Genomic DNA, 24,463 nt, shown 5'->3' with positions numbered 1-24,463 from the left:
AGGGCTACGCAGATGTCTCGCCAAAGGGTGGGAGTACGCCAGCACCCTTGGCAGCCGCACCTTCAGCCACCAGTACGAGAACGGGCGCGCCACGGTCCTCTTTCATTTCTTCGGCGGCCCGCCGTGCATCGCGCCACCGCTACGGCGGTGGACAACTAGTGCGTAACTGAGGAAGACTTTGGAAGAAAATACTCTGTCTGGGGCGCGGCCAAGTTGAATGGGACGGCCAAGTTGAAGCCTTCATCGCCCACAACAAGATCGAGACCATGCCCCGCCAGCCAACAGAACCATTACCGTCGTCAAACAGCTGGTCGGCTCTCCGTACTACTTCTCTGTCCGTTCGATGACTTCAACAAGTTCCCGAGCTAAGATCGCGGACAAGGAGTGCGACGATTATAACATAAGAGCAGTATATCAAGCGACCATCGCTCAGTGCTGTGCGATTCTTATCAATAATGCTCTGCTGGACAATTTTGTGTCCCAGCTCGCAGCATAATGCTCTTGTAGGCAACGGTGAGTTGCTTACGGGCGGCAGGCGCAAGCAAGCAAGCGTATCACTCAAAATGACATATGACTCCGGCAATACTGGCATGTCTTCCGCGCTCCCCACACCCCGAGTTCTGGCCCCCGAATAGGTGGGCATCAGCACTAATAAGAATTACAGACAATGATGCAGGTGCGGCAACGTAGCCGCCGCGTCCAATGATTGTACTGCTTCGTGCCCTGCGTCAGAGCTAATTCAATGATTCGGTGTGAGTTGGGTTAGACCTTTGTTGGTAAATTATTGCCGTTTCCTGGTAGACGGTGTCTTCTTCACCACGTTTTTGCGCATCCAAGTTGGGAAGGACAAGCCCCGCTCCCCGAGGCCAGCTTTCGAGCGTTGCGGGAGCTTCACTCTCCAGCGTGGGCGAGCGTTCGTTAACCTTACAACTCTTTGCCCAGCATCACTTCATTCCGGAGCCGGAGGAGGTGAAGTTGGTGGTTGTCCAGGTAGCATGTAGAACAGTAAGGCATTAATAAAAACTGTAGCTATATTATTGCCACAAACGTGCTGAAGTAAAAGAAGCCCTGATTTATTCTGGTGTTGTGCTAAGGTGCCTTGGACTGGTGTAGCTTCAGGGCTTTCCAACGGGGTTGAAATTTTTATCGGTCCCAGCCCACCGTCCCAGGCTATCGGCCCTTCGCGAGAGCATTTTCTGCCCATGCAACTTGGTATTCGAAGGTACTTACCCAAAGCAGATTTATACCCCTGTATGTGGAAGGTCTACCGAGCCCACTAGATAAACACAGCGGCTGGCGCCGCAGTTATCGGCAAACTTCCGACGACAGGACCCACCTGCTGTTTCCCCGCAATAACCTTGCGCTGACGGGATGTTTGCAAAACGATTAGACGCAGGGATCTAAGGCGAGGACCCGGTCTTGTACCACTCAAAATCGACCGTAGATTCCGTCCTCCTCCTTGACTTGCTCTATTCAACTCACAGTTATATTAAGATGCCATGGGCTGCCATCTTAAACTGTTCCCCTCCCCTTATATCTCATATATTACACGCTCTGAGCTACGCACTGACTAGCGCCCCGGTCCCATCCGTCTTGCGCTCACCAAGGCTCGCCCCGCTACACCACCTACACATTATATCAGGAAGCGATACAGACTGCAACTCAGCCCTTCAACCAAGACCCCTTTCTCAACTCTCTTGTATCTATCCCTGAGTTTCTTGACAGCGGAAACTTCAGCAAGCCATGGATGCCGCTTCGGATCGTTCCGTCTATAACGGGTACGTGTACCATGCGAGTCATATGTCCTACCTATCTTCACCTAGTCTCCTTACAACCCGTGCCACCGCATGCCTCGTCAAGCCCTCCCTGTCCAGTGCACCACAACGAGACTCAACCGTTCAAGCCAGTAGCTTCTATCTATTTGGTTCATCTTTGGTCTGTGAGGTCATGTTTCGTTTGGTACTTCGGTATCACCAGAGCTGCGAATGACACTCCATCTGAAAGTACCCGGAAGTCACCATGTCAAGTGCACCCAAAGTGTCCGACTCTGAAGGGTCCCTATCTGACCACTCTTTCCTTCAGCGAAACCTCCCACAAGTCCTCCTCGGGCTCTGCCGCTGCGAGAATCAAGAAGTCATTATCTCGCAACGCGGTCGCGTCCTACATGTCGACCAAGAACGAAGGCGGCGACCCCGTAACCGCCCTGTCCCTCCGACCTGACTCCCCCACCAAGAGCAGCGCCAACCGGCGGGCTAAAGTTGGGAAAGAGGTTGAGGCAGCGCTCAAGAAACTGAACGGGTCGTCGTAGCTCAAAATGATTACCTGTTGAACCATGTGGAAGTGGTGCCTCGCCCTCTCTGTGTAAGTAACAAGCAGCGTTACTGAAACAAGAATTGTGACCCAGTGCGATGAACCTCGAACGCCCCTTTACCCAAACCGTCGACAAACCCTTGTCTGATTCGTTCCCGCGACCCGACGCTATGGTTACGTGGGGTCAAGTCCCACCGGATAAGGTTAAACTGGGCTTGTTCTCCTCCATCTAACTAGATCGAGTCAAATGGCCCCTCAAGTTCCAACGGCCGGCCGTCAGACACGTTTGTGCCAGGTACATCTCAAATCTGCACTGCGGGAGTCTACTGCATGTCGCTGCCAATACCTTTCAGAACTTCAGGGTGATTGGACGCCATGACCAGACTCGGCAATTGGAGAACCCCCCGCGATTCTTTGCTTTCCTACCATCCTTGGCTGGGTAGACTCTGGAAGATGGGCATTTGAAATTGTTGGTACAAGAGATTTGGAGGGAAAAGAATACATCTGACCCTTCACTTCCCCAATCTCCTTTGTCGTCATAGTTTCCCAATTGCCCCAACTTCTTTTCCCTGCCATGATTTCTCAGTTGCATCCACAAGCACCCGCAGCACTGCACTTCCAACCATTGCCGGCGTCCCCGTTGGTGTTTTTATATGGAGGAAATGGGGCGCATATATGCATCAGTTCCTGTTTTTCCTCGCACACTCCTTCTTTCCCTCTTAGTTTCCTTGCTTTTCCTTGGCCGGGGTTTTTGGAGGAGATTCACGATGTCACGGTTCATGGAAATGGGATGTTTTCGCACAGGAGACCAGTGGCGTTCGAGACGAGCAGGATAGAGATCACCCAGAGACATCTGACTTCCTGTCGGCCGCTTCTCTTCGGCTGAGCCAAAAAGGCCACGATACAACGATATCACGATTCAAACGATGCGAAATGCTGGTACGCATGGGAGTCACGAAGGAAAAGGAAAGGGAGATCCCAAGGATTGAATACATTATTTTATTTCATTTTGTTTCTAAAAGGGGGCCAGACCAACACAGGCCAGTCGGGTGGTTCTCAATATACATTTTCCCCTGTTCCCTCATCCAATTCAAGCCTGAGCCTGTTCCCCAAATATCTTCAACTTCCAAACCCGCACAATCGGGTATATCTGGGGTATCTATCGTATCACCAAAAACGCCATGCCATGCCATGCCATCCAAAGTGCTCTGGTCTTTTTGACAGGCTCATACTGTAGTGCCACTAAAGCCGCCTTTTCCTCCATGGGTATCACAAGGTGTAGCCTTTTCATCGTACACAATATCTCATCTTCGTCAATCTTACAGTAAAATGCTTAAGAGCCTCGAGCCTCATCAAAACGAGTCCCCAATCCGCAGCACATAAGGCAAATCCACCCCATCCTCCCGCCTCGCCAGCCGAATAACGCTCCCTCCGCTCGCCTGGCTCGCCGACCGCCGTAGACTACTCCCACCATCACTCCCATAGCTGCTCGCGCCATTGCCGTTACCGTACACCGGCCGTGTCTGCGCGAAGCTGCCGCCGCTATTACTGTTCGTGCTTGAACTCCGCGCCGAAATGGCCCGGTGTAGTCTTCCACCAACGCCACCACTGCGACCCGTTCCCGGCGTTCGCGGGCCGGGCGTGCGGGTAATCGGCGTCGACGGCGCCGTGCCGTACTGCTGATGCCGCCACGACGAAACTCCTGATGGAGTCCGCTGCAGCATCGCGGGCCGTTTCGACAGGATGCGGCTGGCGGGCGTCCGCAGACTCAAACTGGATGAGCTCGCCAGGCTGTGTATGCTGCCCCCTCGGGCGTCGTCGGGCTCGACTCGCGCGGCGCGTCGTCGTCGATGTTGCTGCGGCTGTCGGTGTACATGCTGTTCATGTCGGCGAGGTCGTGGTCGCGGTCGCTGTCGTTCATCACGTTGAGAGTGGACGGGTTCAGCGGCTGCATAGTACGCAGAACCTCGGCGAACAGGTGCATCAGGTCCCGGAACGCCGCGTTCGACATGGGCCTCGGCGAGAAAGCGGCCCCGCTCGTAGGCGTCGAGGAAGTCGGAGACGGTTCGGCTCGTCGCGGACGGGATGACGCCCAGCGACGTCAGGTGGAGGACGTAGTCGCGCAGGCCCATGTGCGGCGCGCGCTGCAGCATCGAGACGGCCTCCGGGTCGAACGCGGGCTGGTCGGGCGAGGCGTTTCGGTCGACGGGGGCTTGCGAGACGGCTTTCGCCTCGATCAGGTTCGGCAGCTCGGACAGGACGGTGCTGTACTGCAGGTTGGGCAGGTCGGGCGAGTTGGGGCTGCCCCAGCCGTTATGTTCGATCTCGCCCCAGACGGGTTTGGTGGGGGCAGCGCGATGCCCATCTTGCTCTCGACCGTCGGCGACTTCTTAAGCGTGGGCCAGGAGAAGGGCGATCGGCGCAACTTCTCGTCTCCGATCTTCTCGTCCGGCAGGTGTTGCTGTTCGTATTCGTTGTCCTCCTCCGCCACTATGCCGAGGGTATGTGGGTTTGCGTTGGGACCGGTGACCTTCGGCCTCGCCTCCCAGGCGATGGCGGCGCTCCGCCCGAGGTCCTTGGCGATCATCTGGCGGACCTGCTTCTTGACGTCGCCCTTCTTGATCGGGATGGTGCTGCGCGGGATGCCAGCGAGGACGGTCCGGGTGATGTACAGCCTCAAAAAGTAGACGAACAGGACGATGATGACGGACAGCAGATAGACGCCCGAGATGATGATGATGTTGGCGTACTGGAAGGTGTACAGGTAGGCCTGCCGGATGATGTCGCCGGGGACCGCAACCAGCAGGGCCAGCAGGATGAGGTGGAAGAGGAAGTAGACGGAGTTGTAGAAGATGCGGAACGCGGTGTGCAGTTTTGCTTTTGGATGCGCCATGGTTGCGGTGCGAGGCTGGTGGTCGGCGGCGTCGTCAACATATTAAGGTAGGAGGGAGGTATTCGCAAGGTGTGCGTTCGTTGGGTGGTGTGGTGGCAACACTTTGCTTTATTTATCATTAGTAGTAATAGTAGAAGGACTGGACCGGTGGCACGCTGTCAGAGTCAATGGTCGTAATTGAAAGGATGGAAATCATCGCATCCTCTCAATTATGTGAGCGATTAGAACCATGACATTCTGAGCCGCACGCACGAGGTCTCGCTTCAGGCGAAGGCAAAGGGCGATAAGCAAAAGAGGGACAGGAAGGGAAGGGATGACGAAGCCGTGGAAGCAACAGAAGGGAAGGGGGGATCTTGGGCTGGGAAGGGCGCTGGGGGGCTTTAAATTAGATGCTGGGGTGCCCGGAAATACGCGCCCCGCTCAGCATGCAGCACCTATGCAGGATGCCTGCAACTGAGGTCAGACCTGTGCAACCGGTTGCCTTGTCCTTCTGCCTTATCTGCTCGTGTTGTGATGGGTTGGATTTTGCTGTATTTGTGTTGCACTCGCGATCTAATCTAGGAGATAGAATCGATCGGAAGCCTCAGTAATCTTGGCATGGCAGGCGCATAGTTCTAGAAACCGCCTTCTCATATTTGCTTCCCTTAGAAATTATCAAGGAGGCTGCTGTGGCAACCCACTAGAACATGGCTATGAGGGCCATCGTGTTCCACACCTACCGTTCCAGAATTAGAACAACGGCTGCCAACTTGTGCACAAGTATAATTCAGCATTCGGTATTGGGCACCAACAACCTGAGATAACTATTCACTTCAGTCTTCTCATTACGAATCGACAATTTTCGTTCGTTTCACCACCAACTTCGAACTGTAGCCACTAACTATTCCGCGACTATCTGCTGACATGTTACAGAATGCTGCACTCTCGAGGTGGCCATGTACCAAACAAACGCCTCTGCGTTCTGTGTAGCCATCAACCTGGCCTAGTGAATATTTATGCTGCCATTCTATCGGCTACCTGCAACCCGACATATTATGAACCTGATGTTCGACGCCGATACTGAGCCAGCCGGTTGCGGCAGGACTGCTAGATCCTATAGGCAAGCCTCGAAGCAGCATCTCTCTCACTGTCGGGCAGCTCCATCTGCCGGGTCGGCGGAACGCTATTGCTCTGTCGCACGAAGCGCCATAACTCGGGCAAGTGCGGCGATACCGTCGTGTGCCACTAGCCCACTTGCTGCATCTCCGGCTGTTGCTGTACCCTTTCTGCCGCTCGACTCTGCTGCCTCGGCTGCCTCTGTTCTTGTGGCCTCTCTTGCGGCTGCACCTCCGGAACGGGTGCGGCCTTCTTCTTGGCCGCCTCCTTGGCCAGACGGAGATCCGTGCGGCTGAGACGCAGATCCGTGCTGTACTGCTCAAAGGCCATCACGACCCGGTCGAGGGCCTCCTTGAAGGCCTCCAGCAGCTCCTCCACCGGTCCGCATTCCCGGCTGCCTTCCAGGTCGGTCCAGTGGATGGCCAGGTTGTCGCGGAAGATCTCCAGCTTCTTGATCACCGTTGTCAAAGTCCGGATGATGGCCGGCACATCGCGGTGCACGTTTCCATAGTTATCCTCGCTCAAACTCGACACGGCCAGTTGGGATAGCGTGTACGCGGCGTTGACGTAGATGCTGACCTCGCCGTGGGGAGCTCCAAGGACGGCAGTGGCAAGGCGGCGCGAGAAGAACTGCTTGAAAGGCCATCCAATCTGGTATTGCAAAAGCCACAAGAAAATGTTGGTCCACATAGCGGCAATGCCATTGGGGTTTGCGTAAAACTGTTGCTCCTTGGTCAAAGGTGGTCCCGGAGTTCGGTCACCGTCTGCTTGGCCAGGGGCCCGATCTCGGCAGGTTTCCTGCCGGGGGACCTCAACCTGTTGCTAACATAGGTGCCCACAGTGTCCTGGAATGTCTTGGGAGGTGGTGCATCCTGCCAGACCATGGCCGACTCGGGAGGCTCGACAATGCGGGCTCGGGGTTGGACAGCAGCAGCGGCTGCGCTTGCGGCGGCGGCAGGCGGAGCAGGCGGCTTGCCGAACTCGTCGATGCGCTTCTCGATCTGCTTGATGGTGTCGAGGCAGATTACGTAGACCTGCGACCACATGGGGCCATCCTTGCGATCAATGTCCTCGAAGATGCCCTTTCGGCGAGCCTCAAAGTCTCGGGCAATCAGGGCGAGCTCCCACATAGCAAATGCCTAATCATCATGTTAGAACCCGTAGGCAAAACAGTAGTCGCAACATTCGATACATACCTGGTTGCGGGGCTTCTTCGCTTTGAGGCCATTCAACAGACTGCCGTTAGGGTCCTTGGACTCGGCGGTCAAGGGCTGCCCGTTCTTGAGGGCTCCTTGGACAGGCGCAGGGTCAAGGTCGCGTTGCCAAAATTCCACAGCAAACACAGGAGGAAGCCGGCCAGGATGGATCGGAAGAGCATCCAGACGCTCCACGGGCCGCTGGCGGGAGGGATGTTGGTCTTGGGAAGGTTGTAGAGCGGGCGGAAGAAGGTCATGGTCCACCACCACGCGGTACGGCGGAAGAAGAGGCTGTAGAGTGTGAGGTAGTTGGCCAGACAGACGCCAATGGAGGTCGTGAAGGCACGCATGACGAGGCGCGGGGCGCATTTGATCAACTTCTCGAAGGGATCCTCCTTGGATGACTGTTGTGTTGTCCCGTCTTCCTTCTCTTCCGACTTGGCCTTGACGGGCCCCAGCAACAGCCGGTCGTAGTCGAGAGCCGTGTGCATGACGCCTTCAAAGACGCCCAGCAACGTCAGGCTGACGGTGTAGAACAAGGCGCGCTCGTTGAGGCGCGCTCGGCCGCTGTGGTAGGTGATCCATTGGAGCCCGGCATGCTCGCCCACCGAGTACAGGTAGATCTGGCTAAAGAAGAAGGCGGAGATGGCGTAGGTCAGGATGTTCTCGCACGTCTGAAGGCTGAGCGCATACTGGCGGAAGGTGTGGAAGCCCGAGTTGGAGGTACGCAGGCCGATGTGAGGGTGGGCTATCCGCAGAATGACGATGAGGAGCGCCGAGCCGAAGATGGCCAGGGTTCGCAGGCCTGCTATGCCCAGCGGGAACCAGGACCATATGACGGAGTTCCAGCTAGAGAGGGTGAGGGCTTCGGCGTAGGCGACGACAAGCACGACGAGGAGGGTCGAGGCGAATCGTCGTTGCAGGCAGGGCTGCAGGAAGTCCTTGTAGGGCTTCCTTCGCACCACCGGCGCAGGCATGGTGGTAACTGTCTATCTTTCGCGTTCGATTGATTATCGTGGGTTCATATCGGTCGGTCGAGTCGCGTAAGGAATGCAGTAGGGCAGACTGGAAGCCGGGGGTGGTCGAGTCCGGCTGTGGGTTTTTATACAAATCAATCGTTGACAACGGGCAGGCCAAGATGGACAAAGTAAATAAAGATTCCAGCTCCAGCAATGGAGCTTTCAAAATGTTAAGGTGCAGCTGCAGCAACTGCTAAGAACTAGAGCTAAGGCATGAGCGCCTAAGCCATAAACGGTTAGGTCTTTCAATGCTGGCGGGTTTGATGATGTGGCTGACAGCGACAAGGGTCAATTGCAGCTGCCTGGACAGAAGTGCCTCTATCAACATCAAGACTCCGGACTGCCCAGACAGATCTACCATCATATGCTGTTCAATGCGGTAATGCCAACTCTCGCATATACTCGAACTAGAACCACAATCGCATTCCTACACAATCAACAAACAGCCCAATAAACCCTTCAAGTGCAACAGCCGGATTTCGTGGCCGTTGTTCCGACCCTGCTGTTTTGGGTAGTCCGGTGTTGGTCACCAGTGTGGCCGTGCACATTACGTAGCGTTTCACTCTCTCACCTGAGCCAACCCGAAGATAGAACATTGATTGAATCAACTTTCATCAACGACCAGTCCAAAACCCCATCTCTCATTTCTTGATACCCCCTCATTCCACTCACTTTAGCGACGCCTTCCATCGAGATACCCCTCAATTCAGCCAGCCAGCCACCACCACGATGTCCTTCGACCAACTCTCCAACATGGAATCCGGCGGCGGCAGCCGTCGATCCGGCAACAACAGCCGCAACGGCGGCGGCTCTGGCGGCGCCTACAGCGACTCCCCCGAGTTCTCCCGCCTGAACCAGACCCTGACCAACGCCCTCTTCCACCTGCAGGGCAACAACGACAAACTGCGCACCGAGATCGACCGGCTGGGGACCCGACAAGACAAGCCGCGCCTGCGCGAGCGGGTGCAGGCCCTGCTCGAAGAGTCGCGGGACCAGTTCAAGGAAGTCGGCGAGGGCGTGAAAAAACTGCAAACATGGGACGACCCGGCCGGCATCACCCCGACGCAGAAATACCAGCAGCAAAAACTCGCGCGCGACTTCGGCGTTAGCCTCCGCGAGTTCCAGGGCCTGCAGCGCACCGCCCTCGAGAAGCTGAACGCGAGCGTCACCGCCGCCAAGGCCGCGGCGCACGACGAGGCGGCGCAATCACCGAGCGGCGGCGACTACTTCCACGGCGGGGAGCAGCTGCAGCAGCTCCAACAACAAGAGCAGGCGCACCTGGCGGCGCAGGACGAGGTCGACTTCCAGGACGCGCTGATCCAGGAGCGCGAGGATGAGATCCGGCAGATCGAGGAGGGCGTGACGGACCTCAACACGCTCTTCAAGCAGGTCGCCCAGATTGTCGGGGAGCAGGGCGAGCAGCTCGAAACCATCGAGACCAACGCCATCAACGTGCGGGACGACACCCGCGGGGCCGATGTCGAGCTAAGGAGCGCCGCGAGGTACCAGAAGAATGCTCGGAGCAAGGCGTGCTGTTTGTTGCTTATCTTGGCCGTCATCTTGACAATTGTGCTGTTGGCCGTGTTCTTGGGATGAGAGGAGAGAGAAGGGGATGATGGATATTATACCCGCCTAGTGCTGGTTGGACGAGACGGAATGGCATTATGGCATCATCAATAGGGGCGTTTTGGGAGTTCAATCAAGTGTGTGCACTGCGTGTATACAGTGTGGCTGTTTTTATTTTATTTATTTTTTGATACTATCTCGACTAGAACAACTTTTCCCAGTCCTTCTGTCCCGGCTTAGACTTTGGAGATATTACCATGCTCGATATGCCCTTGCACTTCTCTATGGGTTTCTGATCGAGCGGCATCATCCTGTTTAATATCTGTCCAAATACGAAATGTGCCGCCGCCGACGAAAGCCAGTACAGGTGGAGCGCCGCCGGCATGTCCATGAGGACAAACGTCCCGAGCGGCATGACGTAGATGACACCGCGGTACAAGCCTCGGGTCATGAGCCGTGGGTTGAATTTGGTCGTGTCTTCTTCAGGTTGCTGCCGCCACCACTTCCCAAAATGGCGGACCGCGCGGCCTGGTTCTTGGGAATGAGGTTGAGCATCAGCATGCCCACGAGGGCGACGGGCAGGATATGGTAAGGGTCGGCCACCGTCAGGTCTGTGAACCAGAGCATGCCCTCGGTGGCCAGAGAAGGGTCCACGGCGGAGGTGGTAGGTCCAACGGCCGTGGAGGCTGCAGAAGTAATTTCGGGTATAGTTGTATCGACGGCAGCACTGATGCTCTGGGCCACGGGACCTCCTGTGGTCGGTGTTGCGACTGCGGCAGCACTGCTAGCATCAGCACCAGCTTGACCAGCAGCTGATCCTGCCTCAAGACTCTTCTCGCCCGTCAACAGTCCCAGCAGCACACCCTTCTGCCCGCCGCAAACCCTGCGAATCCCATCGAGAGCCAAAAGCCAAACCGGAAAACTGGTCAAACTGAGATAAAACCGCCACTGCCGGAGCCCCAGCGCCGAATACACCCGCCTCTGGATCGTCTTGAGCCGGTCCTCGACTTTAGCCTTGGCCTTGGCGGGGTCCGTTCGCTCGCGGACGACGACGTCTTTAATGACCCGCTCGCGCCATGCCTGCAGCAGCGGCTCGACCCGCTTACGCCGCTGCAGCAGCTTTTGGGAGTAGGCGCTGAAGGGGAGGCGGAAGACGGCATTCACGGACACGGCGATCAGGGGGATGACGGCGGCCCAGGGGAGGCCGGTGGCGGCGTGCGCGCCTAGGATGAGGGCCTGGGAGCCCTGGACGGCGGCCTGGACAGACTCGGTGAAGAGGGTGCGCCTTTGACTGCCATGTTGTTGTTTTTGTTGTAAGTGAGGTTGCAGTCGCTTGAATGATGAGTTTGAGTGTGGATGGATGATGAAGCTGCGCTTGAGCAGGGCAGATGAAGTGGTCGCCTGAGCGAAATGTCGATGGAGATGAAGACTCATGATGCTGCTACATCTTTCGGGGCTGGCCTATCAATCTCACAGGTGCTGCAAGTATTGGCTGATTTTGGGAGCTGGAGGCTCAATTCGTCGTCGTCACAAGCAAGATTGAGGCAGCTGATCCTCCTGCTCCAAGTAATGAGATCCTTGCCCGTCCCAATTGCCAGGGTCCATCCAGCTTGAGGTTGATCTTTGATTGGCCCGAGCTTTCTCGAGTTCACAACCGCATCTCGACATATTGACATGTCCGCCTTTTGGCAGAGATATCTGCACATGCCTCACATAGTAACAAAAGAAGATCTGAAAAGAGAAAACTTCTCACATATACCTGTAACTCCAAGTATGCCGCCGATGGACTACAAATATATCGTCGATGCCCAAAAGACAGTGTCCGTCTTGATAGTTGCAAGGCCAAGTGCATTCAAGCCACAGCCAGCAACCACCCCACCACACACACACCACTGGCAACGCAATTGACATCCATTAGCGAGCAACCTCCCCTGTAGCTCCTGTAGCCCAATCTGCAGCAGGCGCATACGTAGTGGGACTGACAGAAGCCGTGACGTGTGAGTCCAGCGAACAAGAGGTAGAGAATGGGGGCTTTCTTGGGGCAGGCAGTGACACACCATTTTCGTCCGATCCTGGCCCTTCGTTAATGACAGCGTAGACCTCTTTTTTCTACTGACCACTTCCCTACCTACACTCGCTCTCTTTGCGACTTGCCTGTCCACTTCTTCATCTCTTTACTTTTCTTTAAGTGTGCAAGTTTCTTTTTCTTCTTCCCCGGTACACAGCATATCTAATCGATGGGTGACAGCGATCACTGTACCCCAGCCTGAACAGGCACGAGATCCGACCTAATCGTCCACCCCGCCTTTTTTTCCCGTAGGCTGCGCCACGAACGAACCTCACGATCGAGCGAGCGAGCGAGCCGCCACGCACCGACCGCACCGCACAGGATCCATTCGCTAGCAACAAAGGTCATTCCTCCAGAAAACCCCGCCGACAATTCCCCACCGCATGTGGTGGTTAATCAGGTCTACTATACATACCCCGGCAGAAGAAGAAGAAAGCATACAGAAGCAGCAGAAATGGCCCTCGCGACGGCAGTCTACACGCTCCTGGCGCTGGCCTGCACGCCCCTTGCCGCCCTGCTGCTGTGGAACTACGGCGTGCCGGTCCTATTCCACGCCTTCGCCAACACCGTCGGCACGACGCTGGGCTGGTACTTGCGCAAGAAGACGGACGGCCGGCGGAACCTGATAATACGCATCACCGACGAGGACGAGAAGGCCCATGCCGCCAACAAGAACCGGTCGCGGAGCAAGAGCAGCGGCAGCAATGACAGCAGCAACAGCCACGGCAGCAGCAGCCTCGACAACGACTGGGAGAAGCTCGACAAGTCCGTGCTCGGCACCTCCCACAACGGCGAGAAGGGCGAGCAGGACTGGGACGGCATCGTCGGCTTCTTCCACCCCTTCTGCAACGCTGGCGGCGGCGGCGAGCGCGTCCTCTGGGCCGCCATCCGCGCGACGCAGAAGCGCTGGCCCAAGGCCAAGTGTGTCGTCTACACCGGCGACCACGACGTGAACAAGGAGAAGATGCTCATCCGAGTCGAGAACACGTTCAGCATCCACATCCACCCGCCGACCGTCACCTTCCTCTACCTCTCCACACGCCACTGGGTCCTCTCCTCGACGTGGCCGCACTTCACCCTCCTCGGCCAGTCGCTCGGCTCGCTGGTGCTGGGCTGGGACGCCTTCTCCCTGCTCGTGCCCGACATCTTCGTCGACACCATGGGCTACGCCTTCGTCCTCGGCCTCAGCAAGATCCTGTTCCCCCAGATGCCCACGGGCGCCTACGTGCACTACCCGACCATCTCGACCGACATGCTCGACTCGCTCGACCCCACCAAGGCCGCCGGCGACCAGGGCGTTAACGCGGGCCAGGGCGTCGGCTTCCGCGGCCAGGCCAAGATGGTCTACTGGAAGCTGTTCGCCGCCACCTACTCCTGGATGGGCGCCTCGGTCGACGTCGTCATGACCAACTCGACCTGGACCCAGGACCACGTCCAGAAGCTCTGGGGCCCCCGCCGCCAGCACCGCAAACAGAACCACCCCATCGCCGTCGTGTACCCGCCCTGCGCCGTCAGCGAGCTCGCGGCCCAGATCGAAGTCGATGCCAAGAGCGAGAAGCGGCGCGAAAAGGTGCTCGTGTACATTGCGCAGTTCCGGCCCGAGAAGAACCACACCCTCATCCTCAACGCCTTTGCCGAGTTTGTCAACTCGAAAACGAAGGCCTCGGAAGACGCCAAGCTAGTCCTCGTGGGTAGCGTCCGCGACGACACCGACTCGAAGCGCGTCTACCAGCTGCGGCTGCTGGTCAATGAGCTGCAGATCAAGGATCGCGTCATTTTCCAGCTCGACGCGTCGTGGCCCGACATCCTCATGTGGCTGAGCAAGGCCTACGTCGGCGTCAACGGCATGTGGAACGAGCACTTTGGCATCGGCGTCGTGGAGTACCAGGCCGCCGGGCTGATCGCCGTGGTGCACAACAGTGGCGGCCCGAAGCTGGATATCGTCATCAAGGTGGATGGGAGCCTACAGGTACAGTCCTCCCTGCATTCTCTGCATTGATGTCTTTTCTCCTGGAGAATAGCTAACACTGCATACTAGGATTCCACGCCACTACTGCTACTGAGTTTGCCCAAGGTTTCGACAAGGCGCTGTCACTACCGGATCCCCTCTCCGTCCGAAAGAGGGCCCGGATTTCGGCGACCCGGTTCAGCGAGGAGGAGTTTGCGAGGAAGTGGCTCGCGCAGATGAGCCTGCTGGTAGATATCAAGACCAACAAGTCTTGAGTGGGCGAAAGGTAGAAATCATTGCAACGATAAGCAAACAAGCAAGTAAAAGAAGTGTGTTATTTTGATCTGGCCAAATGTGCCTTTTCCCCCAATGCAAAAAGATAGAGGATGGTGCTGGGCATTTTGATACCCCGGGGTTTTGCATCGGCGGAAAATAGATGCAAGAGATGGATGGTTTAGAGGGCGGCGGGCTGCAAGATACATTAGGTCGAAATATAGATCTTTCACAACTCAAACAATTGGCGTTTTCGGAATATGCAACGTGAGACCGATGCTGGCTATTTACCGTGTCGAATTTCTTACATGTATGAGGAGTTTGGGGCTGCTTGGGCCGTGTACGTTGTTGTTGAATTACCCAGTGATGAGCTGGACCTGAATCTATTGTCTCCGAGTTCCAGCGTTTGGCTCAATATGTCAGATGTATATTACGGCACTGGGGACAATGCGGGAGCGCTCGCTATGGACCAGGTATAATGTGTAAGTGTGTACTTAAAGAACTTCCAAGCCAAGGGTGGCAGTAGAGAAGACGACGCCTGTCCCAAAGGGCTTGGGACTTTACTGCGGCCTGCTAGTGAGTCGATTCAGTCTCAGAAGGAGGCATATTGAACGTCTCAAGGTGTTACAAGTGGCGATTGGATCTTACAGTAAAGACATTGGGTGTCACTATGATACGGTACGAGCACAGGGTGGTCTGCTAAATAGTCCTCATTCTTGTTCTAAGCTAGTAGTATGATACTGGCTGGTGTAATTTTCGTGAATGTCCGTAGATAAGAGTCCCTGTGGACGTAATGTGGACGGCTTCGCCATATCGTGCAAGTCTTGCTACTACTCCTCCTGATCCGTATCCTCCTCGGCCAAGGATACCATCGCGGCCTTCATCTTGCGGTATCTCGCCCGGAGCTTGCGGTAGGTCTCCTCCACGACGCCGAGGCGGCAGGTCTTCTGCTCCAACTCGCGGGTTTTGGCGCCGAGCTGGCGCTTCGTTTCCTCCAACGCCTTGGTTCGGTCGGCGAGTAAAAGATTCTTGTCCTCCAGCTCGTTGTCTTTGGCACCGAGCAGGAGTTTGGCCGCCTGCAACTCCTTGGCCCGGTCTTCGAGGAGACAGCCCTCGCTTCCGACTCCTTGGTCTTGGCGGTGAGCAGAGGCTTTCTCTCCCCGAGTTCTTTATCTTTGGCGGCGATGCGCCGGTCCTTCTCCGCCAACTCCCTGGCTCGGTCCTCGAGGAGACGGCCTCGCGACTCCGACTCCTTGGTCTTGGCGGTCAGTTGGCGATTTCTCTCCTCGAGATCCTTGTCCTTGTCCGCGAGGTGTCGGCCCTGCTCCTCCAACTCCCTGACCTTGGTACCCAGGAGACACTTCGTGTTCGTCAACTCCGCGTCTCTGGCCTCGAGAGTCTGTGGCTTCTGGGCAATCTCGACTTTGGCCTTGTCCAAGCTCTCGGAAAAAAGGTACACGACTTTGGCCTGGTACGTCAGGGCGTTGGTCTCGTCCTCGCTGAAGGAGGGGCGGCGGTGGTGGCGGTGGTGGTAGTGGTGCTAGGCTTCGGTTTCTTCGAGGGGGTCGGCTGGGAGGCTGTCGAGGCGATGCTGGGGGCCCGTCTCTTGCGGGTATCTTCCGTCGGGCTGGGAGAAGGGCTTGCGTAGTCGGCCGCCTTCTTCGATAGAGATTTGGCCCACGCGGAGTCCGGACGGGTAGGCAAGCTGTTGGTGGTACTGACTGCGGTGTGAGGGAGGGTAACGTGTCGGTTTCGCGGGCTGCTGGCTGCGAGGGCGTTCTTGACGGGGGCATCGATGGATGGGGCTTCCTTCTTGGCCAAAAGAGCGCCGACGCTGCTGGAGGTGGTTGAACCCATTGCGATTGGGTGACGAAGTGATCGAAGAAAAACGGTTAGGCTGTTTGGGTTGTATCCAAGGGTGACGATACGTTTGGTTGCCGATCGAAGAAAAATGCCTACACGGCCGGCTATGTTGTATCGAAAGGTTACGATACGTGTTTGGGGTTCGGTGTCTGTGGGATGGGCAAGCTCTTTCCTGGGTTTCCAATCGGTCGTTGCAGAGGACATGTCCTGGCTATGCTTCTGGCTGGTTACGGTTAGCAGGCGTCGCGGAATATTGCTTGAGATGGCAGTTTCGAAAGCGGCTTGTGCGGTTGTGGACGTGTCCAATGCAAACCTCAAATCCATCCAGGCAGGACGGTGTATCAAGAGAGCCAGGAGAAGTCACTTACTTGGAGGCTATCTTCCATTGTGCATACCAGTGGAGATACTTGGCTTGGCAACATGAGAGATCCGGCTGTCGGAGCTATAAGAGTGGTGAGAGGACAAGCTCCAAAGACGAGAGGAGAAAGATGAAGAAGTAGAATGCCCAAGGGAAGATATTGCGTGAGGTAGACCTGATGGGGGAGAACCCATCGACAGGACAAGAAGAGAGGGTAATGGATCAATCACAAGAGATTCGCGGAGGAAACTGCAAACATACCTCGAGTTCTGTGGCAAAGATCCGTCTGTCAGCCGAGGAAGATGTGATAAACTCTCGTGAGATAACGAGGTGTCTGGCAAGTGAGACTACCTCAAGATGGTGGGCTGAAGAGGTGATGTTGGAATGCAAGTTGAAAGGTCAATGTTTGATAGCTCCAAGAAATCTCAGAACACCCAACCTCAGTTGGAAGCTTGGATGAAGATTGACGATATGTATGCTGGGCAAGAGATATGTCTTGATTGACGCCGAAGTAGATATGCCACAATCGCGGAGGTAGACAAGAAGATGGTATGGAAGATTAGAAGAAGTGGTTGTTCGTGAGGCACCCGAAAATATGCTGTATTATGGCAATAGGCACAGGAATCGCGGGCTGCCCCTTGCATTTCCGGGTTACGATGTAAGTACCGGGTCGCAAGGAAGGTTCTCACATGAAGAATATGAAGGTGTGAGTAATATGTGAGTGATGCTAGATACCATGGCCTGGAGATATGGGAAAGCGATTGTTACGTGGCTGCCAAATCGAAGTTGTGGGAGTCGGATGCTGTTAGGCATATTGAAGCTGCAAGAAATGAACATCAAGATCAGAAATGGACAAGCTAATAGTATGTAGATGACAGTGATCAATGCCCTGCTTCCTATTCCACAGCATCGATGGTTGTCGGGAGGCTCGTGTACTGACGAAGCCGTAGGCGGCTGGAAGAATCCAGGTACGTGAGGAGTACGTGATTGAATACGCCACAATCAAATGCAACATACCTTGAATGAGCTTCTTAAGATATGGTCCGTCACTCTCTAGTATTCATCAATACTCCTAAGTAGCCTACAAAATGGCAAGAGCAAAACTCGACTTCACCACAATCGGCGGATTCACTCCATTTCTTATTGCATCTGACTTCGAGACATCAGGTAAGACGATGCTCAGGAATGTTCTCGTATCAAGTAGAGGTATCAGCCAAGGTGAGGTTGCGACTTCGAGGCAGGAGAGATGAGTCGTGATGGTACTCGGCAACCTGACACGACATGATATATCGAGGAGTGATCACATTGGGTATAAAAGTCTATGTAACATTCAAATTGCATGCGCGTCAGCCGATACGCAGCAGAGCACCACCTAGTGTACATACACGGGAACCACCCATTGAGGCCTTTTCCAATCAAATCGAGCCCCCCGCAAACTACTTACACTGAATGACTGTAGAGAAGCAAGGTCCGCTTCTTCTTCATCTCCCGCCCTTCTCACATCTCCAGGCCCCAGCGGGGAGCGTTGATGATGAAGCCCATCAAGCAGCCCGAGATGATACCGGCACACGGTAGGGTGATGATCCAACCTCCGTAGATCCAGCCGATCATGCGCCAGTTGAGGGCCCTCCAGTCTCCATTACATAGACCGACACCGACGACGGCACCGGTGATGCACTGGGTAGTCGACACGGGCAGCTCTGTACGTCCAGAGAGTCAGTAAATATTCACATCAGAAGCAGCAGAGGATTAGGGCAAGTGGTCACATACTGAGACGCGTAGCAATAATAATAGTAATGGTGCTGCCGAGCTCCATCGAGAAGCCGCGCGAGGGCGAGTGCAGCGTCAGCTTGTTGCCCAGGTTGGACATGATGCGGTACCCGTATGTCCAGAGCCCGATGGCGATGCCCGCGCCGCCAAAGACAAGGATCCAGACGGGCACGTTGGACTTCTTGCCGGGCACCTCGCCCTCGTTCCAGATCTGGTAGATGGTGGAGTAGGGGCCGATGGCACTTGGAACCAGTGTTAGTCTCGTATACTGGTAACGCTGAAACGGAGAAGAGAGTGAGAATAAAGATCCAGATCAAGGGGTACTCACTTGGACACATCATTAGCCCCGTGCGTAAACGACGCCGCGCACGCCGTCAGGATCTGCAGGAACGTGTACATGAACTCGGCCTTGTTGTTGTAGTGCGCCGAGCGCGCGTGCGTCTCCTCGAGGTCGCCCGACAGCAGGTCCTTCTTGTGCTGCATGCTGACGACGTCGCGGTCGACGCCGTTGAACAGGAGCTTCTTGACCCACCAGAACGCGACGGGCGGCGTGTACCATTTCCCTTCGGGCTTGGGCCCGACCAGGCCCTTCTTCAGCATGGGGTGGTCATCTTGCGAGTGTGTTTCGGAGGTGTCAAGGGCGGTGTCGATGACTTTTTTCTCGGCTTGGGTCTCGCCGGCACGCGTGGGGAGGCGGAGGCGGACTCCTCGTCGCCGTTGGGGGCGCGGTGGGCCATGCGCTTGGCCTCGAGCTCCTCGCGCGTCAGATGGCCCTCGTAGTAATTCTGCACCGGTCCCCCAAACTCAGCTGGGGGCGGGGGCACGGGACCCCGCCGCAGCAGGAGCGGGCCCTGGGGGATATGGTACCAGCGCAGTTGCCAGTCCTCGAGGACGACCACCCTATAAATCCAGGGCAAGATGAAGACGGACGCCAGCACGGCGAACCCGGCCCCCGCGCCGATGATGGTGCCGATGAGCTCCGAATCGGTCAGGTTGATGGTGTAGCCGCCGCCCTTCCACAGCAGCAGCATGCAGATGAGCGACGCCGTCAGCCAGAAGTAGATCGGGATCGCGAACAGCGCCATCTTGACGGGGTCCTTGCGCAGCATGACGCCGAACTTGGTGATGAGGAACATAATGGCGCCGAAGATGCCCGCGATTCCGGGAGCGATGATCCACGCCAGGAACACCTGCACCACGCCGCCGTTGATGACGGCGGTGCCCGAACCCTCTTTGACCCAGATCACGCCGTCAGCCCCCAAGGACGCGACGCCCATGCCGATGACGCCTCCCAAAATGGAATGCGTGGTCGAGACGGGCAGGCCGATGCGGGTCGCGATGGTGAGCCAGATGGACGACCCGATGACGGCACAGGTCATGCCCAGCATCAGCAGGCCCGGGTTGTCGACGAACTGGTCCGTCTCGACGATGCCCGTGCGGATGACGTCGGTGATGCGGGCGCCGACGCCGACGGCGCCGGTGAACTCCATGATGGCGGCCAGGACCATGGCTTGGATCAGGGTCACGGAGCGGGACCCGACCGAGGTGGCCCAGGAGTTGGCGACATCGTTGGCGCCTGGTTCATTGAAGTGGTCTTGTTAGTGGTCGTTTCGACCATTGGGGTTATATGACTTGTACGAAAAGTGAATGGAGGCATACCGATATTCCACGCGTCGAGGAAGGCGAAGATGGTGCCAATGGCAAAGAGGTAGTCGAGCTGATGCAGCACAGGCATCTTGTCGGTGGTGGGTGAGCCAGAAGATCCTAAAGTCTGTAGGGCTGGCGTCTCTTCTTGGACGACAAGTAGTGACACAAGGTCCACTGGCTGAGTTGCGACTGGGGGAGAAGAGCAGAACTCAGCTGCAAAGACAAGGCAACGGGAGAGTTCTTATATACATGCAAGTTTCTACGTACTACTGCACGGGATGGTTACATGCCACGGGTGGACCAGGCTGCCGATCCCAGCGCAGTGGTTCTGGAAGAAGACTTCGGTGCATATTCCTGGGCAGCTTCAACGCAGGTTCAGCAGCGCGTAATTGGCAACGCACGATGGTATGGTTCTGGTTGCATCCTGACCCTCGGTCGTCCCTTTACGGACATGAGTGCACATCAGAAACTTCGACCAATGATACTGATCAACAAGAGGGCGTGCTCGACAGGATCAGTAGTGAATGCTGAAAATCTGCATGTTCTAGAGTCTTGGTGGTTTCTTGGAACATATCAGCCCAGACGTTAGACGAGTGGTCGCACCCGCACTAGGCGTGGACGTTGGATGCAGCTCCAGTGTCCAAGTGTGTAAGTATTGCATCTTGCGGCGGGCTGAAAATCCATGGGGTCTTGGCTCCTAAGAAGGCGAGCTCTTTGGGTTGGTTGCATGCCGTTCTAGCCGTTCATTCGCCAGAGTTCGTATGCATGGTCAAATACCAAGATATCAGATCCGAATGGGTTCCCACAGCCAACCCGCGCATATAACCGCATGCACTGACCGACGGCGATGAAAAGAGTAAAAGGCCCGTTTGGAAGAGAAACATTTTGCAAGGCTTCTTGCATGCAACAGCTTCCAATGGGTCGCGGCGCGGGGTACCGAAAGCGCGGGACACTCATTTCGGCTCATCCTAAGAGGAAACATGACTTCCGGTGCTTTCTGGGCAATGGTCGAAGCATCGTAAAGTGATAGCAAAGAGTCCTTGAACCTGCTGATGGTTCTGGTCTCGTATGCGTTCTTCATAATTCTCCAATGGTCAATCAATACCGTGAGCACATTGAAAGAGCCTGGTCGTTTCCTGGGATGGGGGTCGCTTTCTCATGGATGGTCCCTTTGCTCTGGAAGGTAATATGCCTGTTGCACCTTGGCGCGACCATCTTTCTTCGTTTCCCTCCCGCCGCAAATGGACATAGTCCTCGTCAGCTTGCTTGCTTGCTTGCCTGCTAATGTCGAGCCGAGAGAATTTGAGGAACCTGGGAGCCTTGGCCGGCGGCTTGGCGAATGCCTTTTATATGTGATCGTGTGGTCTTGTTGACGTTGAAGGGCCAGTTGAGGCTCTTGGCGGGTCCATATTGCCCAGACCCGGCACGTACCCTATGAGAGAGCTTGATCCCACCACGTGTGCTCGGAATAAGGTCTCATTAGTGGGCTGCCATCCGTTCATGGTGTGTGTGTAAGCCAAGCGTGGGGAGCGAGCAGCTACGCACGAGGGGCCGGGGGTCAACCTAACCCCTGCCTGTCCTTGTTTTACTCCACTTCCCTCTTCACCCGCGTCTGCGCATCTGCGGATGTTCAGGAACCATTATCAACTCTGCGCAGGGTTGGCTCTCGTGATATTGTCGCTGCCAGACATCAATAATCAGAACTCGATTCATTATACTTTGTTTCATTATTGATCTCGACTTGATGCTAAACGAGAGTCCCCGTGATATTCGTGCCTGACGCATTCCTTGTCTTCTTCACCACCATCGGGAACCCACCAGGCCTCTCCTCCCCCGCTCAGATCAAGATGCTGACCGCATTCCAGCTCGGGCTCAGGACGTCATAGGTAATCGTCTGGTGATCATCCGTAGCCAGCCCATACCCCTTAAACTCCCCCTCCGAGTTCGCCAGCGCCTCGTAGAACCGCGCCGCGGCCACCTTGATCTTCTGCGCCCGGTCGCCCGCCTTGTACTTGTAGACGTGGTACTTGGACGCCGCGTAAATAATCAGGGACTCCTTGTCACCCGGCTTGAAAGACAACAAGTAGGGGATGTGCGACGCCAGCAGCCAGTCCTGCGGGTGGTTCATCGGCAGCGCCGCGACGAGGTCCGACTCTTTGTAATTGAGCAGCTCGTCGATCGACGTCGGCGGCGGCTGGTACAGCGCGGGCGGCTTGTTGACGACGAAGGCTTGGTAGTAGTTTTGCAGGTAGTTGACCGACGTGTGCTGCGGGGACGCGATGTGGATGCACATGGTGACGCAGTCGACGAGGGCCTCGAAGGATTCGAGTTTGGGGAACGTATGGAGGTTCGCCCCTTGCTCCTCGACGGGCGCCCGCATCTCGCGCGACCAGGCCTGGATGTCCTCGTCGGCCCGCACCGCCTGGTCCGCGGCGGCGGCGTCGAGGCCGTACTTGATCACCAGCATGTCCTGGACGTACTGGCGGATCTTGTACCACATGCTGTGGATACAGCGCGCCCAGGCGTAGTTGTGGTACTTGGGGTCGTCGTAGAGCTGCTGCCCGGTCGGGAAGCCGCGGGTCTTGAGGTCCGTGGGGGATGTAGCTGCCCTCGAAGTCGTAGGTCTTGTACTCCGACTGGAGGAACTGGCAAACATGCTCCTTCTTCATTCCCATGATGGGCACGATCACGTTCGGGACGAGAACGGCCCGGGCCGCGGCGTTCAGCGACAGGGTCTTGAGACAGTGCGGGTACAGGAGCTGGTACACGTCGTGGTCTTGGGGCAGGGTCCGGTTCGCGGCCACGATGACGGCCTCTTCGACCAGGTGGGTGCGGCAGAGATGAACCGTGATGTTGTGTTGAATCCAGTCGCTGGCTTGAACACATGTTTTGGCTTTAGGAGATGACGACGATTAGTTTGGTTTGGCAAGGGGATTCTGATGTTAGAAGGAGAGGGGCGGTGAGTTTCTTTCAAGTACTTACCGTATCGCCATGGCCAGTCATACTTCTGCTCCTCTACGGTCAGCTCCTTGTTATAGATGAAGACTCGCTCGTCGTTGTTTTTGACACTGTCGATGAGGATTGCTAGAGGCTCAAGCGTGCCACTGTCTGTCAGATTAAAGAGGCAGACCGAGGCAAGGGCATACCGGAATCCCGCCGGCACATCACCACCCCCGTAGGCACAGCGAAATTCTTGAGTCCCGGCCGCACCGCGAAAGTAAGAATAGTCCTGGACGTAGAGGGAACCTGGCGAGTTCTGTACTCGCTGGCTGATCTTGGCCTTCATCTGGCTGTCTCTAGGATGGGTCGCGGCGTCGATAAAGGTCTGGGCCCACGACCCGGCTTGCCTGATGGTGGTCGGGTTCGTGCCCGTGAAGTACTGCTGGGCGAAGCGGGCGTCCGAGTACCAGTCCGGCAGATTCCCGATGTTGGGCAGGTCGAAGATGTCCTTCTGGTACCAGAACTTGCTGGACTCGTAGTTGTTGTACTCCTCGACCTCGGCCAAGGTGGTTCCCTGATCCGGGCGGCCCATGCTGCCGTACGCAACGTAGGCCGGCCCCCTGGCCAATCTTGGCCTTGGCTTGGTCGATAAAGTCGTCGGGGATCAGGCCCGGGAGCAAGGTGGTCAGTTGGGCCAGGCGCAAGGCGCTGAAGATGTCGTCCTTGTCCAGTCCTGAGCCTTGCTCTTTTGCACCAGCAGAATCTTTGGGCTCGAGCTGGTTGGCGCCGAGATTCAGGTGGGGAGGATAGTTGTCCGACACCGGATCGGTAAAGACGAAGAACATTTTCTTCTGGTTGGGGGTCAGTGGCGAGGGCATCGTCGGCTCGAAGTTGGCCGTGTCCATGAAGGCTCCATACCTGTTTTCTCGTGTCAACATTTATTTATTTATACACCTAATATAGTGGCCGTCAGTCCGTCCAGACACCAAGCCTATACGAACTTACTTCCTCTCAATGAGTTCGTAGACCTTGGTGATCGCAAGCTGAGTTCCGCGGTATGTCCCCTCCTTTAAGGGCTTGGGGCGATTCTCCGCTAGCCTGGCCTTTTCGAGCAGCACCTCCGGGTTGTCGTCGACGGCGGACCGTTCTTCCGCCGTCAACTCGGGTAGCTTCTTGGGCAGGAGTTTCTCGTTGGTGAGCTCGGCGATGAAAACGCCAGTGTCAAAGGCCGGGATGGGAACCTTTTCGACATCAGCCGGCCAGTCGCCCTCGGTCCGCCTTCGCACAACCACGGGCCCTGAGGGGTTCGTGACGACGGCGGAGCCTGGGTTCAGGACGATGGGTATGACTTGGGCAGCCATACTGTCTGTGCTGGGGCTTATGGAATCAAGTATGGGTTCTGGATCAATGGACTGTGGATGTGAGGAGATGGACAAGGTGACTGGTGGGTGATGTAGGTGGTACGAAGACAAGTCTTTTATACTGTGAGACGACCTTGTTCCTTAACGTTCTTCGCA

At 56.2% G+C, this 24,463-nt stretch overlaps 10 protein-coding genes across 10 annotated transcripts; 3 read left to right on the top strand and 7 right to left on the bottom strand.

Moving 5' to 3' along the window:
• Positions 1–1,743: 1,743 nt before the first annotated feature.
• PG997_001721 (uncharacterized protein) lies at positions 1,744–2,308 on the top strand (the record flags this gene model as incomplete). Its single annotated transcript, XM_066806036.1, has 2 exons — positions 1,744–1,778; positions 1,978–2,308. 2 exons carry the CDS (start codon positions 1,744–1,746, stop codon positions 2,306–2,308), a joined length of 366 nt encoding a protein of 121 aa, XP_066675809.1.
• A 1,354-nt stretch (positions 2,309–3,662) lies between these two features.
• Positions 3,663–5,203, bottom strand: PG997_001720 (sucrase/ferredoxin domain-containing protein; the record flags this gene model as incomplete). Its single annotated transcript, XM_066806035.1, has 2 exons — positions 3,663–4,611; positions 4,698–5,203. The coding sequence occupies 2 exons, from the start codon at positions 5,201–5,203 to the stop codon at positions 3,663–3,665; spliced, it is 1,455 nt and encodes a 484-aa protein (XP_066675808.1).
• A 1,224-nt stretch (positions 5,204–6,427) lies between these two features.
• PG997_001719 (uncharacterized protein) lies at positions 6,428–8,471 on the bottom strand (the record flags this gene model as incomplete). Its single annotated transcript, XM_066806034.1, has 4 exons — positions 6,428–7,027; positions 7,060–7,437; positions 7,495–7,586; positions 7,640–8,471. 4 exons carry the CDS (start codon positions 8,469–8,471, stop codon positions 6,428–6,430), a joined length of 1,902 nt encoding a protein of 633 aa, XP_066675807.1.
• Positions 8,472–9,242: 771 nt separating this feature from the next.
• Positions 9,243–10,109, top strand: PG997_001718 (uncharacterized protein; the record flags this gene model as incomplete). The annotated part of the gene is made up of 1 exon (XM_066806033.1): positions 9,243–10,109. One exon carries the CDS (start codon positions 9,243–9,245, stop codon positions 10,107–10,109), a length of 867 nt encoding a protein of 288 aa, XP_066675806.1.
• A 172-nt stretch (positions 10,110–10,281) lies between these two features.
• On the bottom strand, positions 10,282–11,513 carry PG997_001717 (mitochondrial export translocase protein; the record flags this gene model as incomplete). The annotated part of the gene is made up of 2 exons (XM_066806032.1): positions 10,282–10,520; positions 10,580–11,513. The coding sequence occupies 2 exons, from the start codon at positions 11,511–11,513 to the stop codon at positions 10,282–10,284; spliced, it is 1,173 nt and encodes a 390-aa protein (XP_066675805.1).
• Positions 11,514–12,601: 1,088 nt separating this feature from the next.
• Positions 12,602–14,370, top strand: PG997_001716 (alpha-1-2-mannosyltransferase alg11; the record flags this gene model as incomplete). The annotated part of the gene is made up of 2 exons (XM_066806031.1): positions 12,602–14,116; positions 14,212–14,370. The coding sequence occupies 2 exons, from the start codon at positions 12,602–12,604 to the stop codon at positions 14,368–14,370; spliced, it is 1,674 nt and encodes a 557-aa protein (XP_066675804.1).
• An 828-nt stretch (positions 14,371–15,198) lies between these two features.
• Positions 15,199–16,225, bottom strand: PG997_001715 (uncharacterized protein; the record flags this gene model as incomplete). Its single annotated transcript, XM_066806030.1, has 3 exons — positions 15,199–15,369; positions 15,477–15,908; positions 16,091–16,225. 3 exons carry the CDS (start codon positions 16,223–16,225, stop codon positions 15,199–15,201), a joined length of 738 nt encoding a protein of 245 aa, XP_066675803.1.
• Positions 16,226–18,086: 1,861 nt separating this feature from the next.
• PG997_001714 (phosphate-repressible Na+/phosphate cotransporter Pho89) lies at positions 18,087–20,094 on the bottom strand (the record flags this gene model as incomplete). Its single annotated transcript, XM_066806029.1, is given in 5 exon segments — positions 18,087–18,289; positions 18,360–18,601; positions 18,688–19,031; positions 19,043–19,953; positions 20,019–20,094. The coding sequence occupies 5 exon segments, from the start codon at positions 20,092–20,094 to the stop codon at positions 18,087–18,089; spliced, it is 1,776 nt and encodes a 591-aa protein (XP_066675802.1).
• Positions 20,095–21,843: 1,749 nt separating this feature from the next.
• Positions 21,844–23,851, bottom strand: PG997_001713 (uncharacterized protein; the record flags this gene model as incomplete). The annotated part of the gene is made up of 4 exons (XM_066806028.1): positions 21,844–22,587; positions 22,661–22,899; positions 22,989–23,493; positions 23,549–23,851. 4 exons carry the CDS (start codon positions 23,849–23,851, stop codon positions 21,844–21,846), a joined length of 1,791 nt encoding a protein of 596 aa, XP_066675801.1.
• Positions 23,852–23,947: 96 nt separating this feature from the next.
• PG997_001712 (uncharacterized protein) lies at positions 23,948–24,307 on the bottom strand (the record flags this gene model as incomplete). The annotated part of the gene is made up of 1 exon (XM_066806027.1): positions 23,948–24,307. The coding sequence occupies one exon, from the start codon at positions 24,305–24,307 to the stop codon at positions 23,948–23,950; it is 360 nt and encodes a 119-aa protein (XP_066675800.1).
• Between the last annotated feature and the right edge of the window lie 156 nt (positions 24,308–24,463).

This window comes from Apiospora hydei (genome assembly GCF_038363865.1).
Source record: "Apiospora hydei strain CBS 114990 chromosome Unknown utg000002l_segment0_segment0, whole genome shotgun sequence".
NCBI lineage: Eukaryota > Fungi > Ascomycota > Sordariomycetes > Amphisphaeriales > Apiosporaceae > Apiospora > Apiospora hydei.
Note: the sequence above shows the minus strand (reverse complement) of the source record. Positions and strands in the feature narration are given on the sequence as shown.